This window comes from Hordeum vulgare, chromosome 4H (genome assembly GCF_904849725.1).
Source record: "Hordeum vulgare subsp. vulgare chromosome 4H, MorexV3_pseudomolecules_assembly, whole genome shotgun sequence".
Classification (NCBI taxonomy): Eukaryota; Viridiplantae; Streptophyta; class Magnoliopsida; order Poales; family Poaceae; genus Hordeum; species Hordeum vulgare.
The window spans coordinates 40,374,229-40,398,095 of record NC_058521.1 but is presented as its reverse complement, the minus strand read 5'-3'; the positions used below and the strand labels follow the sequence as shown (position 1 = coordinate 40,398,095).

General features: G+C 45.0%; 1 protein-coding gene and 1 pseudogene across 1 annotated transcript; one reads left to right on the top strand and one right to left on the bottom strand.

The window, feature by feature from the left end:
• The first annotated feature begins 3,713 nt into the window (after positions 1-3,713).
• On the top strand, positions 3,714-7,181 carry LOC123451139 (metal transporter Nramp6-like). Its single transcript, XM_045128146.1, has 4 exons — positions 3,714-4,262; positions 5,818-5,954; positions 6,053-6,705; positions 6,815-7,181. The coding sequence occupies exons 1-4, from the start codon at positions 3,922-3,924 to the stop codon at positions 7,028-7,030; spliced, it is 1,347 nt and encodes a 448-aa protein (XP_044984081.1). The 5' UTR covers positions 3,714-3,921; the 3' UTR covers positions 7,031-7,181.
• Positions 7,182-21,189: 14,008 nt separating this feature from the next.
• Positions 21,190-21,974, bottom strand: LOC123450238 (annotated as a pseudogene).
• Positions 21,975-23,867: the final 1,893 nt, after the last annotated feature.

Genomic DNA, 23,867 nt, shown 5'->3' with positions numbered 1-23,867 from the left:
GTTTGATACACACAAAGCATTCCTCCGGAGTCAGTGAGTTATATGATCTCATGGTCATAGGAACAAATACTTGACACGCAGAAAAGAGTAGCAACAAAATGACACGATCAACATGCTACGTCTATTAGTTTGGGTCTAGTCCATCACATGATTCTCCTAATGATGTGATCCCGTTATCAAGTAACAACACTTGCCTATGGCCAGGAAACCTTGACCATATTTGATCAACGAGCTAGTCAACTAGAGGCTTACTAGGGACAGTGTTTTGTCTATGTATCCACACAAGTATTGTGTTTCCAATCAATACAATTATGGCATGGATAATAAACGATTATCATGAACAAAGAAATATAATAATAACTAATTAATATTGCCTCTAGGGCATATTTCCAACATGAAGACTTATAGGTTAAGAGACTGATATGTTTGTAAGTGTACACATGCTCTATAAGTCGTTGAGGAGTTTGAGTTATTCGATGAATATCAACCCCTATAAATGTATGTCTTCAGGTGAAGACTTTGGTCATTCCTTGAAGAATTTGATCCCAAAGAAATTGCAAAGAAATTGATATTCCTCATGAAGATATTGAAGATGAGGAATTCGGTGTGTCCCGAAGAAAATACTCTGAAGACTTTGAAGCTTGAAGATTTACTCTTTCTATTTCATTTTCTTTATACTAGAGTCATAGGAACACCGTACTGTTAAATAGTGTCGAGGTAAAACTATGGAACGAATTTTGTCATGATGCTCAACCCAAACCTACAACTACCAACTCCTCAAGGTGAGGAACGTGAGAGATAAGAGGACTTCCGCAGTTGAAAGTTTCGACTGTTGTCGCGCCACGCGGCACCTGTCTCGGATCTTATCCACCCAACGTTCATATCATTAAGGGAATTTATGTCAAATCATGTCGGGGTGCTCCCAGGCTATAAATAGCCATCCCCACAACCACTAGCTGGTTGGTTGCTCTGAGAGAAACTGACACTTGTCATGTAGAGCAACCCAAATTTCTCAAAGGTTTTGAGAGAAAATCATCAAGTGAGGAAATACCCCAAACACCCAAACCCAAACCAAAACCCAAAGTGATTGAGCATCAGTGGATAAGTTATTCCTGTGTGGAACCGACGCTTGTTACCTTTGAGGACTGTGCACCCTCTAGACAGCTAGGCGTCATGGTCTAGAGCATCCAACAGTCAATTGCGGATCGTCGGGTGATCGAGTTTGTGAGGGTTTGGAAGTCTGCCCTGAAGACTTACCACGAGTGTTGGGCGAGGACTGTGTGTCCTTAGCTCAAGAAGAATACGGTAGGGACTGTGTGTCTCGGGACTGTGTGTCCTTTGGTTTCAATACCAAGCTGCTCCAAACCAGACGGACAAGTGTCACAACAGTATGAACTGGATCATCAACAAATGTCTTCATCAAGCTACGGGTTCTATTTCCTCAACTCGTTTCATTTCCTCAATTGCATGTTGAAGACTTTCATCTGTACTGTTTGAAGAATTTTACTGAAGACTTTCTCTGAATTCCTCACCTCAAATTCTTCACCTGAGTTATTCTTCACTTGCTTATCCTGTACTCGTGACATGTGCAAACCGATTCTCTTAATTCACGCCGAGTACTTTGCTGTGGACGTTTTTGCACTCCTGGCTAAGTACTATTTCCGGTGCACTCACTTAATGACTCACGACTTTCCTCACTAGGAATTTCCTCAGTGATGAAATTGTAAAAATCGCCTATTCAACCCCCCCCCTCTAGTCGATATAACGCACTTTCAGACTCATGCCACCACAACACACGCGCACACCAAAGGCAGGATACATAGGCGCTGAGCGTAGCAACACTACCCCTAGCACTATAATAGCAACCGGAGTTCTCAACCGTGACAAACCGTTTGCTCCAAGGTGGCGCCTTCAGGAAGGTTACGACACCAGAATGTTGCCGCCGCCCGACACGAGGATCAGAGTTTCCCCTGGAGCAACACGAGGGTAATGAGAGCCGCGACGACGCCTTCAAGAAGGGAGCGATCCATGCCGTCGCCGGTCAATCCGAAGATGGATCAGGTTTTCACCCCGGCCAACACTCACCGCCACCGGATGTGACACCCCGATGACCACGCCGCCCACATGGCCATGGGCACGGGGCAGCACCTAGCCACGGGCTGTGCCCATGAGCACCGCGGCACCACCATCAGGGTCGCCGCCTCGACAACCCAGACCTAGACACCACCTCACCCGAGACCCACTGCTACCCCAACCACAGGTACAAGCGAAAAGGACCCGCCTTTCACACCCCTGGGCGGTCCCCGACATGGCGCCATCGACTCGTCCTGCTGTCGGGCGCGAGACGAGGCCGATCCTGTTGTCGGACTTAAGACGAGGTCGGTCCTGCTGCCTGGCGCGAGACGGGCGATGGACCGTAGTCGGGGGAGGGCCCAACCTACGATGAAGGTAGCAACCAGTCAACGAGGAGAGGGGCCGAAGGTCGAATCGGACCACCTACAGATGAGCCGACAGCGGAAAGCAAACCGCCGCCCTAGCCGGCCCGTCGAGCTGTCGTGTAGCCGCCGCGCCATCAGGAGGCCACACCCCATGTCGGGCCTCCACGCGCAGACCCCCACGGCTAGAGCACCAGCCACGCCGGGCCGCTGCCCCACTCGCACCGCCCACCCCAATCCCGCTCAGATCTGGGTGAGCACGCCGCCACTAGCCCCGCAGCCGAGCACCACCACCCCACGCACCCATGAAGGCACCAGGAACCTCGAGGAGCACCTGGGGGAGCCACCGGCGGGCCACGAGGCCAGCCCCCGACTAGATTCACGCCTATCGGCTCCATATCGGGTCGTCGCCGCCGCAACGGCCGTCACCACCGACGGGCGCCACCACGTGCAGCCCATCGCGTCGGGCCGCGCGTCCGCAACATCGCCGCCAGACGCCAGCCACCATGTCGACGCGCGTCGTCGTCTTCGATGGCGGAGTGAGGAGCCCCGCCGTCGACTACGCCGACCGGGCTTAGCCCAACGACGCGCACCGACGGCGGCAAGGGGAAGGGAGGAGAGGGGGAGCTCGATCGACAGCGCTAGGGTTAGCCCTTCAGGTCGCTCGCGGGAGCGACGCGGAAGGGGGAGGGTTACGACCGATAATTTCCAATCACTTCCAGACCACGGGCGGTGGTTGAGCGGCCGATTGGTGGACCTTTAGCGGACAAGAAGATAATGCAGGGCGCGTCCGATTCGTATCCGTGAGGACACAAATCCGATCCAAATTTAGATCTTAAATAGGTTAGCGCGGACATATTATGGAAAATATTTGAGTTTGGACCTTGGACCATCGTTTTTATGCGCGGCGACTAAAAAGACACGCGTAAACGAAATGGTTTTCCTCACATGCGCTTGCTACAGCAGCCGCGTGCATGGGGCACCCAAGTCAAAGAGCGAAGTCGTGCACACGACCTTTTTCGCGTACGGTTCACGTTCGCCGCATGCAGGCATGCGAGGGCACTCCATCAAAAATGTTTCGGCCTCGTGGATTTCCGGAGTGTATATTTAGTTTTGCGCAACGAGGATCATATGGTTTAACCGCGGGCATTCCCCAGCCGTAGGAGTCCCCGAAACATCCGGCAAAGAAGGCCGGCCGGCGCTCGGTTTCGCGCAACGACCTATCCTCACCGCCCGTCGTTCCATGGCCGCCGACGGGGACCCGGCCGCGTGCGCCAGCACCGACGTCGAGGCGCACGCGCTGCTCCGCACCTCCGACGACGACGACGACCCCGAGCAGTGCTGTGCCTTCGAGCCGGCCGAGAAAATCGTCGTGTCCATCGCCGCCGACTCCGACGCCGACGAGGAGGACCTCTTCTCTGCCACTGGCCGTACGCCGCCCTTCTCGTGGCGCAAGCTCTGGCTCTTCACGGGGCCCGGCTTCCTGATGAGCATCGCCTTCCTCGACCCTGGCAACCTCGAGGGCGACCTCCAGGCCGGCGCCACCGCCGGCGACACGCTGCTCTGGCTGCTTCTCTGGGCCACGGCCATGGGGCTGCTGGTCCAGCTGCTCGCCGCGCGCCTCGGGGTGGCCACCGGGAAGAACCTCGCCGAGCTCTGCCGCGACGAGTACCCGGACTGGGTGCGCCGGGCGCTCTGGCTCATGGCAGAGGTCTCCATGGTCAGCGCCGACATCCAGGAGGTCATCGGGAGCGCCATTGCCATCAAGATCCTCAGCCGCGGATTCCTGCCCATTTGGGCCGGCGTTGTCATCACCGCATTGGACTGGTGAGTTTTGGTCACCTCTTCTTGTGCTATATATTGAGATGTAATGCTCGATGCCAGTTGCCAAAGATGTTTGAGATTTTTTTTATTTTTTTTGAAAAGGAGGCTAAGCCCCGGCCTCTGCATCGAAAGATGCATACGGCCATATATTAAAATCAAACTCAAGTCTCAAAATAGTACATGAACGGTGCACCCAAAAGTAAAAGAATAAGATACAAGGCGACTGAAGCGCCCAACCGGTGACGTCAATGGACCTAGATGACTAAACACATATCCTATTAATATGACGTCATCCAAACCGGTTGAAGATACCCTGAGCTACCATCTCCCATCGGACACACCCAATAACCATATGCTCCCTGGCGTCCACAGGAGTGAGTAATGACCACGTGCGGATCAGTGCGGTAGCCCTGAAGATGACCTGCAAGAAGTTGAAACCACGTTGTCTGTTAAACACAATGTCATTCCTGCAGTTCCAAAGAGCCCAAAAAGTGCACATGCTCCCACACGAATAAGTTTAGCAGATAGAGCATCAACCCCCTGTAACCACATCCCAAATAACGTGTTTATACTAACAGGAGGAGTGATATTAAAAGCAATGTGCAACGAGCGCCAAGCCAATTTAGCCATAGGACAATCTAGAAAAAGGTGCTTAATACTTTCATTATTTGGACATAAGCTGCATCTTGGATTCCTATTCCAATTTCTCTTGGTAAGATTATCCTTCGTTAGAATAACTCCTTTGTGAACAAACCACATGAAGATCTTAATTCTAAGAGGCACTTTAACCTTCCATATATGCGCGGATTTTGGAATAGGCGTCGAATCTATGAGATGCAAGTACATAGATTTAATTGTAAAAACACCATTCGTAGTCAGCTTCCACTGAACACGATCGGGTCTGTCAGAGAGGTTGATGTCCATCAACCTTCTAACGAGATGCAAAGATGTTTGAGATATTCTGGAGATTTGTTGTCACCTCCTAGAAATCTGTGGCTCACTCCAAATCTTTAGGATGAGACCGTCCATGTGGCATGTGCAGCAAAAAACGTGCTCAGTCAGTAGCGAGTCGCAGCAAAATTTGAAGTTTGAACAGATTAGTTTCAGTGTGCAGAATCAGCTGCTGCAGAAACTGAAATTTGATCAAGTTAGTTTCAGTTTGTGGTATCAGTTTGGTCGATTCGAACTCTTAGTCAGTACGCATTTGCAGAGATGGAACGACATTTATCACATCGATACATGACATGCATGAAGCAGAATATTTTTCTTGAACTTTGTAGGCGAGATCAGGACTGAACATTTCTCTACGGAGATATCAGAAATGTGAAAACTATTTGATCATTTTGATTTCTTTGCACTATGCTGAAAACTAGCATATGAGTAACAACTAACAATAGAAATGAAGTTTGCCATTTTACAGTATAACCTGAATTACTGTATGTAGCACCAGTATTTGCGAATTGCTTGCTTACATGATGAACATTTATTTTGTTGTAGTTATTATTTGGATGACCAGAAGGTTCCACTCCGCTTACCTTAATATATATTTTTTCATCAGCTTTATTTTCCTTTCCATTGAGAACTATGGAGTGAGAAAATTGGAGGCTCTGTTTGCAGTTCTGATTGCAATAATGGCCTGGTCCTTCGCATGGATGTTCATAGAAACCAAACCCAACGGGAAAGACCTAATCGTTGGTAAATATATTTTTCTTGCTTGACTCTCTATAATCTATTTCATTTGATCCACATAGTTTTTCTTCAGCTGACGCAAAAACAATATGTACGCAAAATAGGTCTTCTGGTTCCCAAGCTGAGCTCAAGAACACTAAGGCAAGCAGTTGGGATCGTGGGATGTGTCATCACCCCCCACAATGTGTTCCTCCACTCTGCTCTGGTCCAATCAAGAAAAGTGGACCAGAACAAGGAATACCAAGTCCGGGAAGCGCTGAGGTACTACAGCATCGAATCAACCATGGCATTGGTAGTGCCATTCATGATAAACCTGTTCGTCACGACGGTTTTCGCAAAAGGGTTTTACGGCACCGAAGAAGCGGGCACGATCGGGCTCGAAAACGCCGGGCAGTACCTCCAGGAAAAGTTCGGGGGAGATTACTTCCCCATCCTCTCCATTTGGGGGGTCGGCCTGTTGGCCGCCGGCACGAGCAGCACCATAACCGGGACCTATGCGGGACAGTTCATAATGGACGGGTTCCTGAACTGGCGTCTGAAGAAATGGATGAGGGCGATGATCACCAGAAGCTTTGCGATCGTGCCGACGATCGTCGTTGCGCTCTACTTCAACGCGTCCGAATCTGCGCTGGATGTCCTCAACGAGTGGCTCAACGTGCTCCAGTCAGTTCAGATCCCATTCTCGCTCATACCGCTGATCACGCTGGTGTCCAAGGAGCAGGTCATGGGGGTGTTCAAGATAGGCCTAACAACACAGGTAAGTAATACTAGTAGGTTCTACTAGTGTTTTGTTTAGCTGTTTCAGTTCATTATCAGGTACACAGAGAATTCTGAACTGGCTTTGGCATGCATGCATGGTGGTGCAGATTGTGACCTGGACGGTCGCGTCGTTGCCTATCCTGATCAACGGCTATCTCCTGTTGGATTTCTTCTCGTCGGAGATTAGGGGCGCCGTATCGGGCTCGTTTCTCTGCGTGGCTGTGGTGGCTTATGCTGCGTTCCTACTCTATCTTATCCTCCGGTGCACGGAGCTGCCTAACCACGTATTTACACCGGTAAACAAGGATGCTAGCTTCACATGACGAAGAAGAGGGTGTGTGTAGTATAGCCAGTTTTGTTCAATCATAGCTTAATAGCATAGCATAGAGGATTCCCGGTGCGCATTGGGAGTGTAGTCAGTATATACAAGAGTCGGGTCTGATCGAGATTTGGGGTATCACATTCTAGATTGCACAGAGGAATTAAGGAGGGCGTTTCTTATGTTGGGATGGCCCGTGACGCATAAAAGCATTTAATGCAAAACCAAAATAATCCATACATACTAAAATGCACACAGATACTTTTATATAATCCTAAACGTAATAACCAAATGCAATGGAAGTGCAACAAAGAAATAGGGAATTTCTAAAAACATGCCTATAATGAAGCTTTAATGTTGTCTAGAAACATGCCTGCAATGCCATGCCTTTTTCTTTACTTTTTCGAGGAACCGACCGGAGCAATGCCCTGTCCTTCTTTTGATGATCAGACTGTCTCATAGCGTTTTTCACTTTCATGGGTGCTTGATTGAAGCTACTATGACTACCAACTACTTCAAGAAATCTTGTCAAATCTGTAATTTAACACACAAGGATGTCGGTGAGATCAATACATTGTAGATTTTCAAAAAAGAAAGGAGAGTGGATTTTCAGCACCCGGGTGCCTAGGCACCCTCTATAAACAGTAACATCAAAACAAATAGAAAAATAAATAAATAAATCTAAAACTTTGCAAGATCAAAGATGATCAAACTTTCTAGGTGCTTACAAGTTTTCGTGCCAAAAAAACATTTGAGGAGCTCCATGGAGGAAAAACTTTTTAGTACTTCAAATTTTGAGCTCTTTTAGCACTGAAATCTGAAACTTGTTCGTACACCTTTCTCTACATGATATTTTGGCATGAAAATTTGTAAGAACCTATAAAGTTTGACCATCTTATATGTTGCAAAGTTTCAGATTTTTTTAAACTTTTTTTCTATTTTTTTGATATTACTGTTCATAGAAGGTGCCTAGGCACCCGGGTGCTGTTACACCTTTCTCAAAAGAAAAAGCTCAACAATTTGTCTTTGCTAGTCCTTTTCTCTTACTGTCCATCTTTTCCGTTTTTCTTCACTGGCAAATCAACAATATTGGCACCGGTAAAGTCACCATCCGAGGCCAAGGTTTCCTTGCCGGCCAACGCAACGCCGCCGCTGCGTGCCGCATGGCCATTTCCGTTGGCTGTTGGCTTGCGCACCGCTCCTCCTGGTTGTCGACCTCGGGCGCTCCTGCTAGCTGTTGGGTAGGGTTCGAGCGACGTCGAGTACAGGATCGATATTTTCGAAAAGGAGCTATCGCCCCGGCCTCTGCATCGAGTGATGCATGCAGCCATTTTTTAAATAAGAATCAGTCTGAAAGAAGTACAAAATAGTCTCAAGCATCTAAAAATAAACAATAAAAAGGATTTACAAGGCGACCAGAACCCCAATCTCAGAGATATCAATAGGCCTAGATAACTATTGACCTATTCTATCAGCATGTCGCCATCCATATCGGTTGAAGATACCCTGAGCTACCATCTCCCATTGGGCACACCCAGTAACCAAAGGCTTCTTGGTTTCCACAGGAGTGAGTAAGGACCACGTGGTATCAAGGCGGTAGCCGTGAAGAGGACCTGCAAAAAGTTAATATAGTGTTGTCTGTTAAAGACTAGATCATTTTTGCAGTTCCATATAGCCCGCAAAAGAGCACAGATTCCAACCCGAATTAGTTTGGCGTAATGAACATTAACCCCTTCCAGCCACGTCCCAAATAACATGTTAATGCTAGTAGGCGGTGTAATATTAAAAGTAATATGAATGGAGCCCCATAAAAGTTTAGCCATAGGACAATCCAGAAAGAGGTGCTTAATCGTTTCATTCGTCTGGCAAAAGCTGCATCTTCGATTTCCTTTCCAGTTTCGCTTAGCCAAGTTATCCTTAGTTAAAACAACTTCTTTGTGAACAAACCACATGAAGATTTTTATCTTAAGGGGAACCTTGACCTTCCAAATATGCATTGATTTTGGAATAGGAGAAGTATCAATAATATGTTGATACATTGATTTCACTCAGAATGTACCATTGGTAGTCAACTTCCAACGAATACTATCGATACAGTCAGGAAGTCTAATATCCATTAGTCGTCTGACTAGATGCAGCCACCTGACCCATCTATTGCCAACCAAGGCTCTACGAAACTGAATATTTAACGGGATCTCACTTAAGACTGCCGCAACGGACGTTTGTCTACGTTGTGCAATATTATAAAGTTGTGGATACTGGAGCGCCAAAGGCTCGTCTCCTAACCAAGTATCCTCCCAGAATCTAGTTGTTTCACCATTGCCTATGATGAATCTAGTCCTGTTAAAGAAAGCAGTTTTTGTCCTCATGAGACCCTTTCAAAAAGGTGAATCACCCGGTCTCACAATGACCTGAGCTAAAGTCTTTTGCTGTAGATACTTGTTCCTTAGAATTTGTATCCACATACCTTCTGACTCCACAGAGAGTCTGAATAGCCACTTGCTAAGCACACACCTGTTCTTAACCTTTAAATTTTCAATCCCCAAACCTCCCTGATCCTTGGGTCGACAAATAATATCCCATCTAGCCAGTCTATATTTGGTCTTGATCTCATCACTCTACCAGAAGAATCGAGATCGGTAAAAATCCAACCTTTTTCGCACCCGTACTGGCACTTCGAAAAAGGATAGGAGAAACATTGGCATACTTGTCAACACTGAGTTAACCAGTACCAATCGTCCTCCGTAGGATAGTAGCTTGCCCTTCCAGCAGCTTAGTTTTTTTTCAAAACGATCCTCGATACATTTCCACTCCTTAATGGTCAACTTTCGGTGGTGGATAGGGATCCCTAATTAAGTAAATGGAATCTTACCCCCTTCGCAACCAAAAAGTTGATTATAAGTGAGTTGTTCTTCTTTTGCATTCCCAAAACAGAAGAGTTCACTTTTATGAAAGTTAATCTTCAGCCCAGATAGTTGTTCAAATAAACATAATATGAGCTTCATGTTTCTGGCTTTTTTGAGATTGTGTTCCATGAAAAGGATCGTATCATCCGCATATTGTAGGATGGAGACACCCCCATCAACTAGATGGGGTACTAGTCCCTCTACCAAGTCCTTTTCATGAGCTCTCCGGATCATAAGCGCCAACATATCCGCAACAATGTTATATAAAATAGGTGACATAGGGTCTCCTTGTCTAAGTCCCTTAAGTGTCTGAAAGAAATGACCCACATCGTCATTTACCTTAATACCGACACTACCCTTTTTATGAAACAATCTATATGTTTTCGCCATATCTCTCAAAACCCTTTCATACGTAAAGTTTGTTGTAGAAAAGACCATTTCACTTTGTCGTACGCCTTCTCAAAATCCACCTTAAATAAGACTCCTTTGAGCTTCTTGGAGTGCAATTCATGGAGTGACTCGTGCAGAACGACAACCCCTTCAAGAATATTACGACCAGGCATAAAGGCCGTCTGCGAAGATTGCACCATAGAATGTGCCATCTTAGTTAGCCTCTCAGTTCCCACCTTTGTGAAGATCTTGAAACTAACATTCAGCACACAGATGGGACGAAATTGTTCAATTCGCGAAGCACCCTCTTTCTTTGGTAGCAACATTATCGTACCAAAATTGAGATGAAAGAGTTGTAGATGTCCAGAGAATAAATCGTGAAACATAGACATAAGATCACCCTTAATAATATGCCAACATTTCTTATAGAACTCTGCAGGGAACCCATCTGGCCCTGGAGCTTTACCGTTTTTCATATCCTCAATCGCCTGCAGCACCTCTTTCTCTAGGAACGGGGCAGATAAACACTCGTTATCGGCATGTCTGACTTGAGGAATATCCGCAACCTGATTCTCATCCATAGACACAAAACTATGATCTGGAGGACCAAACAACCGTTTGTAATAATTCGAGATATACAATTTTAGATTCTCATGACCTACTATTGTACCCTCGTCTTGCTCTAGCTGTATAATTCTCTTTTTCCTATGCTTGCCATTCGCAATCAAGTGGAAAAATTTTGTGTTGTTATCCCCTTGGATAATTGCCCTAACTTTGGCTCTAATGGCCCATTTCATTTCCTCCTCTCGAAGGAGAACTCGAACTCTTTGTTCGGCCTCGTTCTTTGACACCCTTTCGTGTTCATCCAGCAGGCATGTCTCTGCCTTACGATCGAGAACGTCTATGAATTGGAGCAGTCGGTCTTGCTCATCTTTATAAATCCCAGAGACATTCTTAGCCCAACCTCTCAAGAATTGTCTAAGATGGCGGATTTTATTTTGCCAGATATCTACACTGGACTTTCCCCCCACTTCCTTGCTCCATTCCCTAGCAATCATTTCCATAAACCCCTCACGCGTGAACCAACTTGATTCGAATGAGAAAGCATCTTTTTTCTCTTTGTGAGTGGCATTGCCAGAATCTAGCAGAAGTGGGCTATGGTCAGATATAGCCCTCTGAAGTGCACACACCGTGACTAGTGGGAACTTCTATTCCCATTCAACACTAGTAAGTATCGTGTCCAATTTTTCAAATGTTTGGTTCTGAAGAGAATTGGCCCAAGTATATTTCCTACCTGAGAGTTCTATCTCCCGTAGGTTAAGGCTCTCCATAATTGTGTTGAACATAAAGGTCCATCTGCCATCGAAGTTATCGTTACTTTTCTCATCAGCTCTCCTGATGATATTGAAATCACCACCTACCACCAATGGTAGAGTATCATCGCAAATTCGAACTAAATCAGCAAGAAAGGCTGGATTTTTCTCCACCTGGGCGGCACCATAAACCGCAACAAGAGCCCATTGAAACCCATCTCCCTTGGACCTAATCCGAAATTTGACTGAAAATTCCCCGAGCACCACTTCTCTTACTTGAAGGGTATTATAACGGACTCCAAGTAAGATCCCTCCGGATCTTCCTCTTGGAGGGAGTCAATGCCAGTCAAATTCAACTCCTCCTGATAAGGAGTTTAGAAATTGCGATGTGAAATTATCCCGCCCTGTCTCCATCAACGCAATGAAGTCAAGACTACGCTCTAACGTTGTTTCTGCAAGGAACCGAATTTTAGCCAAGTCTCTCACACCTCTGCTATTCCAAAAAATTCCTTTCATGTTTCATCATAAAAAATAGCAGTCTTGAATCTGGCACTCCTACGTACTGCAGAGACTGTATAAACCCTCCGCTTTGATTTTCGTTTTGGCTTTTCAGAAGCATATTCCTGGTCCATATAACCAGGGATATCTTTGCCCTCCTCACTAGAATGATCATTAAGTTGCTGATTATCATCCAGTGCTACCTCTGTCTCTTCTAGGTCATTAGGTGGAACTAAATTTTCACTAAGTAAATTCAGCCCCCCCCCCATATTAGGTATCTCTGCATCATTCATTGGTTGTACTGCAGCTAAGTTTCTTATAATATCCAAAGCCATATCAACTTCTAAATCCAGTAAGTCGTTAATAGATTTGAAGACTTCCTTGCTAGTATTACCCAGTGTGACCCCCACATAGGAAGCATTATCTATGATTTCTTGCGGTGAAAAATGAAGAATGGAGTGTTCTGTATTGATAGACATACCTGTCGAATTCTGAACCTCCTTCATTATAGCCGCCCTCATAGCTTGTCCAATCTCCAAGTCGTCCGCATCTGGCTAAGACTGTACCCGTAGACTAGCCCGTCTATCCGGGCCCATCGGGTTCGTAACTCCTCCAAATGCTATGACCTCATCAACAGAAATAGATGTCGCCTCTGTTGTGGGAACATGCGCAGGAACAAACTCCATGCCCTCCTTGGGCGGTACTGGTGGCACAGCTGAGGGGTCGATCACAGGCTCGGTCAATGTTGTTCCCTTCGGCGCGACCGAGCTCATTGCCACGCCCATGCCCGCCCGAAGTGATCCACCCGAGTCCCGCCCGCTGCCAGCTGTGGCGCCGCCCCTACCAACCAGCGATGGCTGTGCTGCTGGAGATGGTAAAACACCATCTATGGCGAAGGGGCCAGTAAGATCGCGGTCCGCCCTGATGCCTCTTGGACGAGCTAGTTGTGCTGAAGTCCCATCGCCCACCGCGCCGTATCCATCAACAATAGCACCGTCCTCCAGGACAGCCTCAATAAGAGGAAGGCCGTCGATCCTGGCACTATGAACAAACTCAAAATCCGATGGTGGTGCACAATGGAGGGTACTAGTTGACTTGGCTTCCGCCAAAAACTCCTGCAGAGATACCGGTTGCAATACATTCTTAGACTGCACATAGTCGTTGCTGCTCGTGGGGTTCTTCCCCAAAAATCACATCGACCGAGACCCTCCACCAACTTTTGGCGGCACAGAAGCTGGTTCGAAAGAACCAAACCGCAGCTATAGAGAACTTGCAGACACCTGCTTTGCACCAGCTCCTGAGTTAGGCGAAGGCTGATGGCTCTGTGTTTGCGAATTTTGCTGAGAAGAGAAATTAGGTCCAGGAACCTTTTCATCAGCATTATCCTTGGAATCCCCGGCATCATCACCATCAGTCATGTGGGTATCCTTATCCATATCTGTGGCATCAAACAGTGTAGGACTCTCAATTTCCAGCTAGAGAGTGTAGCGCATCCCCTCAAAAGTCCAAATGACCTCATCTGGAACTAGCTCAATATCAAGCACACTTACGAGCATCCTGGCAACGCCTTTGGCTCTCGTGAACCCCATGTCCACTTCCTCAGTTTTACCAATTAGCGAGCCCAAACTCCATGTAACCCAAAAATCATTAATAGCCCTGGACGGGGCACCTGCAAAGTGCACCCAAATCTGTGGGAGAGGCACCCCCTTAGGCTCCTCAGACTTCCAGGCGTCAAACTCAAGGACACAACTTGTGCTAGCAACTCTGCACATACCAAACTTAAGCAAGCGAGCTAAATCCTCCTTAGTAGGGAAGACAACCTTAAAAACGTTATCTGAGATCAAGATTGGTTCCCATCTGAAAGTTGCAGAAACGAGCTCCTTTAGCTGCTGCACCACCTGCTCCATAGTCAAACTCCCTCTAGTCACCGTCACTGTGCCCGTGTATCCAGCATCTGGTGCATGAAGTGTTGCCGTAACGGCCGGTGACTCAAAGAACATAAGTTCGTGACTCGAAACACCATAAATGGTCACCACCGACATAGGCCCAAGTGTAAGAGGACACTTAGCTGAACCATGTGTAGGCTTCAAGCAATACATACAAAGCTCGGCCTTACATTCAGAAACAAAGTATCCGGTCTCACTGCAGCGATAACAAATCATTTTCTCTTTCTTACGTGCCCATTTGGAGGGTCTATCACCTCCGTCTCCCTTGACGATCGCGATGCTAGGATCAGCCAGAGCAGGATCCAACTTCTCCTTAACTGGTTCCTTCACAGTCGGCAAAGTAGGCTCCTCAACCTCTGCCGGCGACTCCTGAGGAGGCAGAGGAGGCCTGGGCTTCCTTCCTCCCCCTCTGCCGCCCCAATTCTGTCTAAATCCTCCTCTCTTCGGATGAGTAGGCCCCGAGGTTCCCGGCACAAACTTGTCCGGCGGTGCAATGAAACCATTACCGGTAGCACCATTATTTTTTCATGCATAGTCACGCCCCCCTCCAGAGGACGAAGAACCATGATGTTGCCCATCTCCATATGCATTGAAGCCATCATCGCCCCACCGCCCACGCGGCTGTAGGCGATTAGCATGGGCATTGCTAGAATCCCCCGCCTGCCCGGCTGCACCTGGCGGCCTCCCTGCCTACGCGGAAGCGCTGGTGGGTCTCCCCACCTGTGCGGCTGCAAGGGCCGAAGAGTTGTTCCCTGACCTGTTCCCGTGTGGCGGCGGTCGTGTAGGAGGTTGAACAGGCGGCACCTGCTTGCTATTTCCCCTACCCGCCATAGCCTGCGAGCTGTAGCCGGGAGGAGGCGGCACCCGAGCAGCTCTCTAGAGCCCAGCGTAGGGAATCCGCGAGTTGGCCGAAGAACCCTAGGTTCTGGCGACCGCTTGCATGATAAATCTACGTGAGGCGAATCGGCTGTCGATCTAACCCCGCGTTGGTCTTCCTTACGTCGGCCGGCAGAATTGGTAGCGCAGAGTCCTGGGCCATATACCCATTAGAAGCACTGTCGGACTCGGTCTGGACGTCAACAGGCAAGGGCAGCTCGGCCAAATACCTAGTAATCATCGGGCCCACCCCGCAGGATTCAATGAACAAGCCCGCATCGGCACTAACCGAATTTAGAAACGCCCTTCTCTGCGCCATAGTAGTCGGTAACGCCGGCCCCGTCCCAGGCGCTATGCCCGTGATCAACGTAGTTGCCGTTCTCGACGTCTTCCTGTTCCTCACCACCGACCAGGCGCCGGGCGAGAAAAAATCAGAAAGTGTAACCGGAGGTAGGTTTACCTTTGGCAGAGGCCCGACCCAAGGACGAGGTCGCTGCTTTGGCATCGTGTTCCTCAAGCCTCGAACAGGCTTAACACAACGGCGAGAGTTCATCAGCTCCAGCCGTTCTGCAAAATCTTGGATTCTATGGCCATTGTCTTGACCCTCATTGCTCCTTTCTTCTTCATCATCCGATTCTTGGTTCGCAAGAACCCAAAAACGACCTCCAAACTGTGGAGAATGAGAAGTGAGATCAATACATACCTTATTCTTCTGATTGTCGATCTGTTGCTCGCAATAGAAGTCACCAACGATGCACTGAAACCCATCTATCTCCAAGCATTGCCCAATCTTCAGAACTTCAGATTCTTGCAAATATCGACTTGCTAATATGTCATTGTCTACATCCCTAATAGTATCCAACGAGATACCTGATGTAGGTGCACAGAACCAGATCGCTGCACTCGGGAAGCAGACGCGGTATCTTCGAAAGAGGCCATCCATTTCAGATGAGTTGGTGAAGAGGCGCAGTCGGCGACATCAATGTCGTCGCTCCCGATGAGAAATGGATGGCCGCCTGCCGAAGGAGGATCGCGGCTCGTCCCCCCAATCACCTTGACCGAACAAATCGCAAGATGGTTCAGATTCCCTTCGCCGTCGCTCGTGATGAGACCTCGTTGGCCGCCTGCCGGCGGGAGATCTTGGATCGTCCCCCCGATCTCCCCGCCCTAGTCGCCGGCCAAACGAATGGCAGGAATGATTTGCCGATTCCCATCACCTACGGTAGGAGAATCTCGGATCGCCTCTCCAGTCGCCCCGTCGCTCTCCCCTCTCATCGCCTACCGTAGGAGTCGTGTCAGATGCATGTTTAGCGTGATGATCCGTACTGAATAGATGAAGGTAAACACTCTCCTCTGGGCTAGATCAAGCGATTTGGGAGGACACGCGTACGTGACCTGCGTAGAGCTACATACCAATTAGGTGGTTTTCTGCTTTCCTTCGTTTTTCTAGCGCTTGATTAAAAACAAATGCACGTAGGTAAATATATAGGAGAAAATCAAGATAGGGCGAGCTTCGTCTAACGTCGCCCTACCGGGAGCTCCCAACAGTCTTGGCCAATTCGTTGGATTTCAGCAACAAAAGATCAGTATTGCTAAATCTCAATCGATTAAGATTTGATTATCTTTAAATCTATACCTTTTTTGTTGCCGGGAAATGTCCGAGCTGATACTATATTCATGAAACCTTACATTAAGATCTATGCAAAGAAAAATCTATTATTTTTTATTTACATGTTATGCCATTTGACTGACACGATTAAGACCTAGGTACACTTTTTTATATAATTAAAGTCTATGCCTTCTCTCTACTAGTAAACGTGCACGCGCAATGTGCGTGTTCGTCTCAACCAATATAGATTCTACAAAAACACATGTCATGGCAGTTGATAATATTATTATCCCTCGTCTTGTCCAAACAGTAGAATGATTGTCCAATAGCATAGACAAAACATTTGCGGGTACAAAATTTTCAATATTCATATTAGATAGAATATGTAAAAGTAGGTTAAACCATGAACATTGTTTAAACATTATAATAAATCTGAATTTTAGCCTCTTATGAATTAATACCAACCTTGAAATTGTGCTAATCGATAAAAACGAAACTTTAGTATTTTCAAACTTGAAGCAGTGCAAGATCTGAATCATTTGCTTGCCTTTGGCAAATCTTAGACACAAAATAAACTCGGTTCTATAATAACCATTTTCACATCCACAAAAAATACCAATTCCAACCATGCACATGTATACCAAAGGGGAGATATCAAATACGGTCTCAAAGAGGATTTGCAAACATGCAATAATGAAAATTAGTATCCCATTTTTACCTTGGTATACATAAATTTATTCACGCACAATTTGCATATCCATGTAAACTATCTAATCGCTGGCAATGAGAGGGTGGGTCGAGTATATGTTCCTCAATCTAAATAAGAAACAATCAGAACCATGAGGAATCTCCAAGCTCGCGGCGTTGCTCCTCCACACTCTAGAACTTACCCCTACTTGTGCTCCAAAATGTTCTTCAACCTACGGTTGCGAGTTCTCAATGAAATTATTCCTACAATGGATTGAAAGGCACAATCTGAAGCAAACACATGTGTGATATGGCTGGTTGCCTACTGAATTCATTCTGCACCTTATATTCATAGTGATCATGAAAAAAAATATCTTCAAGCTTACATGGTCCAAAACGAAAAGGAGAAAGCATTGACGGGGACTGACATTAAAAGGCAAACATAGCTCCTTACTGAAATAAACTGCCAAGTGACACATTACTCAATACAAAATGCTTATGGTGGTGAAATGAATAATACATGAAGTGTTCTTTTACTTGTCAATTTCACATATCACTTTGTCCCTATAGAAGGGAATACCATAGGTCCATATCATACTTCATCATACAACAAAAGATCCATCTACAGATTAAGCTATAGTTTTGATAACAACATCTAAAAAGAACTAAAAACCTTGTAAGCCAAAGTGTTTTTTTGGACAATGTAAAGCAAACAAATACCATTCTCCAATGAGAACTACAACTATCCATTTCATTTAAGACCTTTGTAGTGTACCATTGTACTATCTCGCTACAAAAAAAGTGTACCAATTGAACGCACATAATCCAAACAAGAAACCAAAAACGTTCTGCCTTTTTACATATTACTCCATGATTCTTTAAACATCAAGAATATAACTAAATGCAGAATATGGAGAATAATAGTCTTCAAGATATACATGCAGAAATATTATGCTATATACACAATCTATTTTGTATTTACATAATACTATCAAGAGATGGGGCGTACAGAAGTATTGCTAGCAACACTTCCCTAATGAAATCCTAAATCAGTAGGACCCCTTACTAATCATGATTTATGAGAAGCAATACAAGAAATATACATCAATTGGGGGCATACACGCTCTCTGATGTGACTTTTCTCATCAAACATCCAAACGTGTAAAAAATGTCTCATGAGCATATTGTGCATTAAGGCCCCATTCGGAGTCCCTCCGCTCCGTGGCTTTGCTCTCGAAACGGACGGAGCTGTAGTTAAAATTCATGGAGCGGTTGCACAGTGCTATGTAGATTCTTAAATTTTAAGGAGCTGGTGGATTACCAAATGACTCCTAAGTATGCCACTATAGATAGACTTTTGTTTTTACAACCAATAAACATGCATAGATAACGCTCTTTGCATGCATTAATTTTTCAACATACTCGCTCTATTTGAGTATCAAATTCACTACAAGAAATATGTCAACTAACGACCTTCAATATTGGTCACTGAATGGTCATCGATTTCCATTTGCGACCTTTTTACGACCAAAAACAAACGGTCAAAAACTAAGGGTCTCTAATGAACTATAACGACCTTTTTGATGGATTGGTCGTAAGATTTTACGACCAAACGAAAGCATTGAAATTATTTTGGTCACTAGCAATCTGCCCACGCCACGTCGGATCTGACATGGCAAGCTGACGTGGCATAGAATCAGCCCGGTTCAATTCAGTGTTTTCAATGGGTCGAGCCCATTAATCCAGCCCATTTAATTTTTTTTCTCTTTATTTTCCGTAGCTGGCATGGGCCTCGCCCAATAATCCCCAACATTTTAGCCTTTTTTATTTTGGGTTGTGGCCTTTTACTTTCTATTGATTTTTCTTTTTTGGCCATTTTATTTTTGTACTGGTCCCACATGTCATGCTGATCTCAAAATTGGTCCCAGACAACAGAAATTACAAAATATGTCAAACAACCATTATAACTTGAACCTCTGTCACATCATGAATACAATCAAACATATCCAAACTTGGCACATTTCAATCAAACATGGTTTGCATCAGGTTTACAATCAAAACTAGTTCACATCAGATAACACAACTTAAAAATCAAAACAATAACTAGCTCCAATGATCAAGAACTTTGTGCTTCTCCTAACTTCTTCGTTCTGGACCTTGCGACGTTATCAGACAAAATGGTTAAGAACAAAATAAAAGAAAATCTAACAGCACACTAACTTGTAGGCAGTTTGCGTGTGTAAATGAGAGTAAAACAAGCAAAATGAGGCATAGAAATCAGTGAATACAAGTAGTAACTGTGAGCAGCGAGTAAATCCTACTCCGATCACATCAGGGGTACAATCCTATAAATGCGACATTTTTACCATTTAAGCATAGAAGGACAAGGTAAACAGCATTTCGATGTTTGAAACAAAGAACTAGAATTTCATGTTTGAACAGCAAAACAATTGTTTTAGTAGCTCATATGCGGTTTAAATCAGTCCCTAAGGAGAGGCACTTTTACACCAATATTATGCAACATTTGTAGAATTTGAACCTCAAAGAAGTATACATACTTATCATGTTTGCACATGGAAGCCAAATACTACACGTGATGTTTAGTACACAAAACATAATTCAGCTAAGTAATCAAGAAGGTGGCATAAAAGTAACCATAAATAGCGCATGATTTGTATAAATAACTCATTTGCTCAACAATTTGATTAGAAAACAGTACCCTAAAGAAGGTAGCAAGCAAACATTTTACTTCTGAAGATAGGAAACCCATATCATCACCTTCACCACCGCAAGCTTGACTTGGGTATCCATACTGAAAAAACAAAGCGCATTTGATTAAGCGAGAAGAAAACAATATAAATCATCTAATGTATATTCCATAGCACATGATTCAACATCATGCAAATGCACAGATGCCTATAGACACTGAAATAAGAAAACACATACCCACATTCTTATATGTAGTTGTGCTAGGGAATTTTGAAAATGTAATAAAATGCAAATAGGAAGAATGTCATGATTGATTTCTATATGAAGATAAACTACAGCCAAAGGAAGGGTAACAGATGAATAAAAAATCCTGAGATACAAAGGTAAGCTCAGGACACAGAATAAAATGAATGGAACTTCAGTACAACCTCCGAATTTTCATATTCACAATATTAAAAGTCACCAAGCTGAACATGAGTGTTCAAACTTGACAACTAAGACTAACCAAAAAGCCAAACAGAGCTAATTCAGGCTACAACAGCAGCACATTAAACTAGCGATGGGCCTACCAAACTCCCAAAGCACAACCTACAAGCTAAACTAGAGATTACAGCTGCACCGTGCATTACACAAGTTGGCAAGTCCAAGTTGATTAGCTACAGGGTAAAACTAATTGTACCAAGTGATTCAAATGACAACAGCATCAGAAAAATACCAATTGAATGAGAAGCACAAGCAGACAGAGATCTATGTTTGCTACTGGAATAATTAAAAGAATTTTATCAACTAGCACTCGTTCACTGCAGTTGTTCCATCATCTTGGTTTGGAAAATGGTGGGTTTAAGAAAAGTATGATAAGGATGAGGAGTTGTGGCTCGTAACGCTAATGCAACTAAAATTAGAAGGCCCTAATTATAGATAGTTCTAATCAACCCGTCAACCACAACAATTCATGTTCTCAACAAGTCCATAGTCCATACACTTCACCGAGCTTAAAATTCAATTCTTGGTACATTATACAGCAACCTCTTAAGCAGCTTCCATGAGGAAAGATGAATATAAATGCTATCATACTTGATTGAACAACTAATTTGAACCAATACCTTTAAGTTTCCAGTTCCCAACATGCATAGGTCAAAATCAAGCGGAACAAAACGCGATGGGATATCCCGATATACCAATGGGCACACAACACAAAGACTAATCGTAAATTGCATAAAGTTTTCTTATCAGCTCAGAATTTGAGGTTTTGGCTGTAATGATATAATCCATCAGCAAATGAACAGAAGATAAGCCAGCACACTACAATTTGAGAGGTTGTAATCACATCGGCTACCCTATTAGTCTTAGTCACAGGTTACAACTTGAATTGAGGAAACTACATTCAATCGGAATAGTTCTATACGCCCATGTGACACATTACCTTGTCATTCACATCGCAGAACTTCAGCCTCTCCGTGAAGATGGAGTCGCCGTTGCTCACCTTGAACTGATGCGAACCAATCTATAGGAACAAGCAACAACGCACCGAGGTCACCAACCAGATCCACTCCCTGGCCCAACCGAAGCCGCCCCGAAGCGCAAAATGGAACAAGATTCGGGCCTGACCTGGACGACGGTGAATATGGGCTCGTAGGGCTTGAATGGCTTCTCGTCGGTGCCGAGCGGGCCGACCACCTTGTACCCGATCTCGTCCGCCTCTGCCAGCTTCTCCTCCTCCGTCTTCCCGTTGGGCGGCTTCCGGCGGGCGTCTCCTCGTCGTCCTCCCCCCACTCGTCCCCGCTCTGGTCCTCCTCGTCCTCGTGGTGCTCCTCGTCGTCGGACGAGCGGGTCGCGAAGTGGTAGCGCGGGGGGAAGAGCCGGGGTGAAGCGGCGGGGGCGGCGCGGGGGGGGCGAGGGGCCGGGGTAGGGAGGTCAGGGTCTGGGCGGCGATCGAGGCCAGCGTGAGGGGCTGGGGAGCGTGAGGGACGAGGCCGCGCGCGAGGAGGCGGAGGAGGCATCGCCAGGTCGCCATGGCTACTTGGGGCTTGGGAAGAGCAGGTCGGCATCGAGGTCGTGGCCGGCGGGAGGGGTGAGGAAGAGGAGATCGACGGCGGGGTCGGGTTGGGTTGCAGGAGGGGTGGGGAGAAGAGATCACGGGAGAAAGGGAGGAAGGAGAATAGAGGAAGAAAGGAAGCGGGAGGTGGATGGAAAAATTCCAGCAGGACAAAGCTAGGGTTTGGGCTAGAGAGATGAGGGCTACCGTTGGATGCGGGCTTATCCAACGGCCGTTGATGCACGATTCGCGTGACATTCACATGGACCAATCAGAACGCAGTAAACACTATGAAGATGTTATGACCATCTAAATTGGTCATAATTGATTGAAAAATAAGGTTTTTTACAAGAATTTTTTTTCCGAGAGACAAAGATATTTTATTATGAAGGACCTTGTTGACAGCTGATATTTTGCACAATGGTGCATATTGGAATGACAAACAATGTTGCCAAAGGAAGTTTTCATTTTCTTTGGACGAAAAAATCATGTCCCATTTTTTGAGTGCCCAAAATGAGTTTTTTTGTGAAGGACCTACCATATATTTCTTGCAAAATTGGACCAAATCATTTTTCTAAAATAATAGGCCATATTAAATGCACAATTGACCATATGGTTGGGTGTCAAAAGCTTTTATCCACCTCTCGTGAAAAAGACAAATTTTCGACGAATCGGTTGGAAGGGGGTCAAATTCAAACTGCAGCTGCCTCATAGTTTTTATTTTTCCCAACAATTATTTTTAGGTACAAAAGTATCTATTTAATCATAGAAACATCAAAAGTTTCCAAGATTCAACCACTGGCTAGGAAACGGTCATACCCGCCGTTTTGTCCGCATTTTGAAATGACCATGAAAAATTAAAAAAAAATGGAAAACATTTGCATTGTGTCATTATATGTGACAAATTTACCAGGGAAAATAATAAACTTGTAATACGACAATTAATTTTAAAAAGTGTTCTTAGAAATGAGCTATTATGTGTGAAGATTCATGGTTTTCAAGCAAAATAACCAATCTTATGGCCATATTCATGGCATAGTTTGTTCAAATGATCTAATATTGTGCACAAGGGTGCATATTGGAATGGCAAACAATGTTGACTAAGGAAGTTTTCATTTTCCTTGTATGAAAAATTCATTTGCCATTTTTCAAGTGCACAAAATGAGTTTTTTCGTGAAGGACCTACCATATATTTGTTTCAAAATTGGACCAAATTATTTTTCTGAAATACTAAGCCATATTTAATTTAAAATTGACAAAATGGTTGGGTGTTAAAAACTTTTATCCACCTCTAATGAAAAAGACAAATTGTCGCCGATTCAGGAGGAATCGGGTCAAATTTGAACTAGAGTTGCCTCATAGTTTTCTCATAATTTTTTCCAACAAATGATTTCTAGGTAAAGAAGTATCTATTTAATCCGAGATCCAACAAAAATTTGGCAAGATTCAACCCCTAGCTATGAACGGTCATGCCCGTCGTTTCGACCGCATTTTAAAACGGGTATAACAAATTAAAAAAAAATCAAAAAAAAAATACAAAACCTTCGCGTTGTGTCATAATATGTGACCAAGTTACCAGGAAAAATAATAAACTTATAATACGGTAATTATTTTTAAAAAGTGTTCTTAGAAAATGTGTGAAGATTCATGGCTTTCGAGCCAAATGATCAATCTCATGGCCAGATTCGTGGCATAGTTTGTTGAAACAATCTAATATTATGCACAAGGGTGCATGATGGAATGTCAAACAATGTTGATTAAGTAAGTTTTCATTTTCCTTGTATGAAAAATTCATTTTTCATTTTTCAAGTGCCCAAAATGAGTTTTTTTGTGAAGGACCTACCATATATTTGTTTCAAAATTGTACCAAAT